The following is a 7327-nucleotide window of genomic DNA, read 5'->3' as shown; positions in this document are numbered from 1 at the left end:
GGTTGAGAAGGACCCATCCACTACCACCCTCTGGGTGCGGCCCTCCAGCCAGTTGGCGACCCAATTGACTCTGTGTGTGTGTGTGTGTGTGTGTGTGTGTGTGTGTGTGCGCGTGTGTGCATCTCTGTGTGCGTTCATTTGTGTATACGGAGGTCTGTATCTGCGTGTTTGTGCATCTTTGTGTGTGTGTGAGAGTGTGTGTGCATCTCTGTGTGTACATTTTTGTGTGTGTGCATGCACCTCTGTGTGTCTGAGCATGTCTTTGTGCATCTTTGCTTGTGTGCACACATCTGTGCATCTGTGGGTGCATCTGAATGTCTGTGTGTGCATGTTCGCATGTCTGTCTTTCTGTGTGCGTCTGCATGTGTGTGGGCATCTGTGCGTGTATGTGTGTACTTCTGCGCATGTGTGTTTGTGCATGGTAGGGAGAGTGTGTTTGTGTCTGTGTGTCCATGTGCAGAGAGTGAGTGAGTAAAGTGGGCACCCATCTGTATGTGCCTGTGAGTGTGTGCCTGTGTGTGTGTATGTTTGGCCACAGCCGGGGAAGGGGTGGGGAGCAGGCAGAAGAGGAGGGCATGTGCCCCCCTACCCCCAGCCCAGCAGGATCCACCCAGCCTCTCCTGCCAGCACCAGAGGGGGAAGGGGCCCCTGCACCCCAGCTTCCATGGGGGCAGAGGGTCTCCAATTTTGTGTTTGCCCAGGACCGCAGTACATCTTAATTCACCTCTGCTGGGCTGTGCTGCTCGCTGCAGGGAGCTGAACTGGCCCTTCCCCTCTGCTCTGTAGCCTGAGCAGGGGTAGGGGCATGGCCAGACATGGCCCCCTGAGGCAAAGGGAGCAGGGAGGGTGTCTATTCCCTCCTCCGCACCCCCTCGCGACCAGGAGACTGTGGCCCCCATCAGCCATTTCCCCTCCCGACTCCAATGGCAGGGGAGGGAGCGTGGCCAGAGCCAGCTGGCATGGCCTCCGCTATCTGCCTGCCTCACCAGCAGCTGGGGCTGCAGGGCTGAGCTGAGCGGGTCTGCAAGTGCTGCTGCTGGTAGAGGCAGAGGGGCCAGCCCAGGCTGCACCCACAAGCTAGGTCCTTCCAAGCAGGCCGCAGCTCAGGCTGGGGTCGCAGGGGCTGCACGGTTCCCTATGCCCAAGCCAGGTGGGGCTGTCATGGAACCCCGGGCAGCCCGTAGGGGTAGGGCCCTTCCCAGCCCACTGCAGCTGCGTGACAGCCCGGCCTGGCAGCACAGGGAGGGGTTGGCTGGGGAGCAGGCTTTCTGAGCCATCTCAGAGGCACTGGTGGGCTCCAAGCGTGGTAGCTGCCACCATATCCCCTGTCCTGAGCTCAGGACCCATCTGCCTCCACCCTCAGCAGCACCCATAGGCCAATTTGGCTCATCCATGCTGCTTGCTCTGGCCAGGCCCCCCACCACCCAAGGAAGAGCCGGGGGGGAGGGGGAAGCTGGGCAGGACCTCACTGGGATTCCATGCCTTCCTGAAGACAGGGGAGTTAAATACCCACCCCCTGTTGCCCTTTTCCTGAGGAGCTTCTCTGGCTTGTGTATGGCTTTGGGGACAAGCCTGGCAAGAAGCTGCTTTCCCTCTCCCCCTCTAGGCACACCCCATCTGGGGTAAGGCCAGGGTGGGGGCTTAAACCCCTCCACAATCATACCTAGCCCCTGAAGGGACCTGGCCAAACCCCCAGGTCAGCTTCCCTCCAGCCTTGTGGCTCCTGCAAAGGGAAGGGGAGGGGGCTCACTCTAGCGCCCTTCATCTTCTAGCCTGAGCCACTTCAGGCATGTGCCTGCATTTCCAGTGTGAAATGTGAGTTTCTGTTCACTTGCAAATCAGTTGAATCTTTGCAGGTTAGACTAACCTGCAAAGATTGAATGAATTCAGGTTCAGGCTTTTTGAATGTCTGTCTCTAGCCCTGGAGGTGCAGTGTCAGTACAGCCAGCACCTAGGGGGTGAATGTCACAGATTTTAGTCACCAGTGGTGAGCGAAACCACTGAATTGAGCTGTAATGCTCACCCCCTGGATGTTAGCCATGCTTACGTTGTGTCTCCAGCAGTGATGGCAACTGGCCTTCATTGGCAATGGCATTAACTCCTTGGCTGCTGGTAGCTGTGGCAAAAAGCTCTGTGGTCCAGATGACCCTACTACACAGGCTCTTTGACACCCCTAAGTTAAGGCATATGCTAGACACATAACCACATTCTAAATGGTGCAAATGGGTACTAATTTACAAAACCTAAAAATGTAATGTATGATCTACAAAAATGCCTTGCTGCATATTTTTACTTTGCTTGATCTTATGTTGTGACTTTTAAAAAGCAAATGTGGTACTTTGCATAAAGCTAATCATGCATGTTTATGTTAAGTTTAATGTTGGAGGTGCAAGTAAGGTTTAAAAATAAAGATTAACTTTCTGATGACCCCCTGTACTAGTGTAAAGCATGATCATTTAAACCAGGGCTGTCCAACTAGCAGACTGTGGGCCACAGTGGGCCTTGAAAGATTAGTATGCAGCCTGCAGGCCCCCTCCTCTCCCCTCCCCTCCTCTCCTCACCATTACTCCCACTGTAACAGCTAAGCTGCCTCTCCCTCTTCCAGCTTCTACTTCCTGCCCTCAGTCCCAAGGGTGAGGCATGGCTGTGCAATGGGAGGGCTAGAGTAACCTGAGTTTGGGGGGGGGGGGGTTAGGGTGCCCATGTGTGTACCAAGGGAGGGGACCAGGCTGCCCACATTGCAGGTAGATAGTGCATGTGGCTGGGAAGGGGACACTGCATGTGTGGTTGCAGGGGAAGCTGCACTGCATTTACTGTGGGGAGGAAAGCTCAGGGCCCTAGGGTCTGTGTTCTGTATGTTATGTGACCCCTGAGATTGCAACCTGTGTGGTGTGTGGTCCCCAGCTCCCTGGAAGTTGGATGGCCTGGATTTAAACAGCTGAACAAGAGTTTGTTGCACCTGTTCTTCTTCATACTGCCCAGTACTGGAGTGCCCATCACTAACTTTTTTTTAAGTTCCTGCAAGTCATTCTACAGCCCTTCCATAGGGAGTATGTATATGTAACACTTTGAAAACCTAAAGCACGTAGAGTGCAGACAGGAGTAACAAATTTTTCCTGATCTGGCCACAGAAAGTTGTTTATTGCTGTGACCAGACACAAGTGCACAGCTGCAAACAGCTTCAAAATGGCTGATTGGGTGAAAATGTGACCTCTCATTGCATGAGGTATCAGATAAAGATGTTACAACATCTTTTGTAACTTTTGGCTGCAGAACTCCGAGCGTGTCTCTGTTTTCAAAATGGGAGGGGGGAAGGGAGCAGAGGGAGTTCAGTCTAGGGTTTTTTCAGCCCCCCGCAGAGGGTGCGGCAAGTATATTACAGCCTCCCCAAGGTGGGGGGGCTCCAGTTTACCCACCCCACCCTTCAGCACCAGCTGGGGAGTCCCAAAATGAGCTCACTCCACTGCCTTCTCCCCCCACCCCTCACATTTTGAGAACAGGAAGCACTGGCAGAGAGCCCTAGCCATTGCTGTGGGAACCTGGCTCCCAACCCACAGCTAGACTTCTTTCCCCCTGGAACCAACAGTGAACTTTGCTTTGGTCTGGGGCAACTTGCACTTGCGCTTCTGTCTGCATGCTAAAAAGGGTCTTACAGGAATTTTGAAAATTTTAAATATCTGCAGTATTAGTAGTTCTTTTTGTGTCAGCAGTGTTCATCTTCTTGAGAAGGTAGAACTGCTGGGTATTAAAAGGTTTTGTAGAGAAGCCTTTTGGCTTTATAAAACGTAAAAATAAAATCTGTAAAAATAAAAATGTGTCTTTTTTTCCTCTTGCTAGAAATTTAATAGTAAGCAACTTAAAAACAACAGGCCAGATCTTCAACTGGTTTAAATTAGTATTGCTAAATAAACCATTTACCAGTAATCAGTTACTCCAACTGAAGATCTGAACCACAGATTGTAAAGTAGTTGTATGTGGACTGTGTTCAGTTTCACACTCTTGTGATTTCTGTATTTTACTGTGGACTACACGTTGCATACATTAAATAAACAGAGGCTTTATATGAAACCTGTACCTCGTTTTTTGTCAATGCTGGTATGGATAACATGATGTTTCTCTGGTTTTTTGTAGACTATACCAACAAAAGATAGAATTGAAGGTCTTCTTGCTTTTAAGGAGAAAAGACCCCCTCACTATAAGGGAGAATAGGAGAAACTGATGCCTTTAAATTACCATGAAATAAACCTACTGCTGGAAGGGCCTTTCAGCTGCACTTTGCCTCAGCACCTGGAATATCACAGCCACCAAAGTAAAAGCTAATCATACCTATGTTACTACATCTTGAATGTGTTCATACATGTATCTGCCCCCGATCTGTGTTAAGTCAAACTCATTATGGTTTATGACAGTTGCTGTATGTATTTGGAAGGTCATAGATTAATGGATTTTTTTAAATTCATATATATGAAACATCATTCCAAAATTTTAAAAAATGTAAATTCTTTATATAGACACAGCCTATAACATAATATTGAATGTATGTCTGTTGTACTATTTTATCAGAATAAAAGTGAATTCCACACACCAAAAATGTGAAATTATACCAAATATGGTTTCTAAATGATTCTGTATATCAACAAGAAATCATGTTTATTCCAACTAAATATGTAAATTATTAATAAAGATAGTGAAGTGACAAGAATGATTGTTTGGGAGATTATAAACTTGTCTTGTGCTATTGTAAATAAGGTGAATTCCTTTTGTATCCAGTTTTAAAAGGGTATTCTGTTCACTTGAACTTTACAATGTTAAACTACTGTTGAATTTAACCCTTAAAATACTACCCGAAATCAGAAGCAGAAGTACAAAATGTGTACATTAAGGTCACATGTGCAAGTTATGCTCTGAGTATGAACAGATTTGTCCTAAGATGGGGAACCTTGAGGCAAAAGTCTGGAGGTAACTGTAACAGTGTGACTGCAGTGAGTGACCTTGTTCTGGAAAGTTTCAAGTTCAAATATCTTCAGATTCAACCCTCAGTCACGGAAGCCTCAATTCTAAACTTGGCCTCTTTCTCCCAGGTTTCTCCAGGACTTCATCTGACCAGCACTCTCCACTAATGAAAAAGCTGTAATTTACTTGTCCTAGTCATTTTTTACTTTCATGCTGAATTCAACTTTTTAATTGCAGAGCTGTGATTAAGCATGTGTATAAAGCTAGAGAAGTTATTAAACACATGTGCAAAGCCAGAGAACTTATGTTAGCCTCAAAATGCTTATTCTAATTATATAATCATTTTGCAGGTTCTACTACTGTGTAGTTATACACAGCTGCTTTGAACTGAGATGTTCTTTATTTTGTAGGGGCCTCGTATGGGTGGTTTCTTCTTTGGCTTTGAAAAGAGAAAACTATTGTGTCTCTGTATTTGCCTTGGAAAATGGTCTCTTCAAAATATTCTGTTAACTTGATTGGTAGGTAAATATGGCTTATCAGTCAGAGGTTAAATTATTTATATTAAAACAATCACCTTTGTGTTCGGTTTGCATTGTATTTGTAAAAATGTCTGCATGCTGTGTTGTTTCTGCAACATTAGCTATGGTCAGTCTTCAGTCTATGGTGATACAGCAGCTGATCAACATGAAATGACAAGAACTCATTAAAATTTATATTTAGCCATATCTTTACATGTAAATTGATTATAACTGGTGTAACACACATTTCGTTGACTGATAAACTTGCTGAGTTGATCATTTCATGCATGATAATTTGCAAATAAAGTACCTGTGCTTGTTTTGATAGTCACATAAGGCCTTCAGGGTCATTTTCTCCTTTTTTTCAAAATGTTAAAATGTCATTTTGATTATTACTAAATAGGAAATAATTATGTTAATAGGAGAGAAAATATAAAGCCTATACTGAATAGTTTGTCTCTCATAACTGATATATATTCTGGTTATTGAGTTGCCTTTCATTTTCTAACAAGAATTGATAAAGTAAGTTTGGTGTCTGTATATTAAAAAATCTAATGATTACAACTACTGTGGCAAAAAAATGTTTGGATCAATCTGTGTACATTTTTGCCTTAAACTAGTAAATTTTATTTCAGGAGAATACATTGCTGTCACAATATTTACAATAATCCTTTTTCCCCAGAGAAAGGTGTAGCCATACTGTTGCATTTTGAAGCCCCATCTCTTGAAGTCAGTTTGAATATTTTTGGAAAGAGTACAAATTGGAGACTTTTATTAATGTACTTACCATAGGTCATGGTAATTTCTTTTTTCAAAACTATTTCAGTATTTGGCAAAAAAAATTAGAAACCTATTGGTTTTCTATTAAATAAGTGAATTAGCATCATGATAAACATGATGCAGCTGAATCACGATGCAACTTAATTGACATCATGATTCAACTTAATTAACAGCAATATTAGAATCCTACTTCCAAAACTGGGAGATTTGTACAAGAAAGGCTCTTACTAAGTCTGACTCCTAGCTATCACTCCTTCAGTTTCTGGGGCTCAGTCCTGTCATTTCTTCTTTGTGCCCACTGTATCTTTTAGCTGCAGTGGCTCTAACCGGCCAGATCCTGGTTTTGGGCAGAGTGCACTGCCCCTATGTGTGCCACTCTGCTTTTTTTTGTTTTTGAACAGGTTTTTTGACCCCAGGATCTCCCAGAGTCAAAAAAACCTACCATGCTGTTTGTGGCAAGGGAGTGGGGTTTCTTACATACCACACGGCCACACTCATCTGGATGCTGTCTTAGAGCATCATCTTATGAAATATTTCTGTGGGGTCTACAAAGCCATTTCTGTCAAATTGTAATAGTTGTTAGTTTGTAGGCAATGACGCTTGCTCATGGTCCTACTCCCAAGTTTCTTGCTCTGGCATTTCCAAAAGCTCTGTTAACCAGCTGCACTCAGAACAAATACCAATATGCAGCATGTAGAGATGTTCCTTTTTGTGTTTATTAGATTTCTTTCCGCCACATATTTGGATATGGTTGAATTTGTTGGAGACACCAAAAACTATATGGTGGACAAAAATGGAGAACTTCACGTTAAAAAAACTCCTGCAATGGACAGCAGTTGGAACAGATGGAAAAACCTGGGAATTTCCCAGCAGTCATTACAAGTTAAGTGTTGTTTCCTACTTTCTTTTGAACTTTGCTTTGATGGAAAAGTAATGGCATGCAATTTGGTTGAGAAGGAAAGATGATGGAAAATCTCTGTCTGGAAAAAAAGTGGTCCACAATATGAACATATATATGAAAACCAGTGCCTTATAATGTATGCCTGTATTTCTAACAAGATATGCCTTATTTCTTC

At 44.3% G+C, this 7327-nt stretch overlaps 1 protein-coding gene across 3 annotated transcripts in view; it reads left to right on the top strand.

The window, feature by feature from the left end:
• Positions 1-6129, top strand: part of AUH (AU RNA binding methylglutaconyl-CoA hydratase) — a 179135-nt gene extending 173006 nt beyond the window's left edge. For all 3 annotated transcript variants that reach the window (XM_019555022.1, XM_019555021.1, XM_019555020.1), the window contains one exon: positions 4132-6129. In XM_019555022.1, the coding sequence (XP_019410567.1) occupies positions 4132-4209 (78 nt within the window). In that variant the 3' untranslated portion in view covers positions 4210-6129. The remainder of the gene's footprint in view (positions 1-4131) is intronic.
• The last annotated feature ends 1198 nt before the right edge of the window (positions 6130-7327 follow it).

This window comes from Crocodylus porosus, unplaced genomic scaffold (assembly GCF_001723895.1).
Source record: "Crocodylus porosus isolate Cpor-Errol unplaced genomic scaffold, CroPor_comp1, whole genome shotgun sequence".
Taxonomy (NCBI): Eukaryota; Metazoa; Chordata; order Crocodylia; family Crocodylidae; genus Crocodylus; species Crocodylus porosus.
This window is presented reverse-complemented; position numbering and strand designations above follow the sequence as displayed.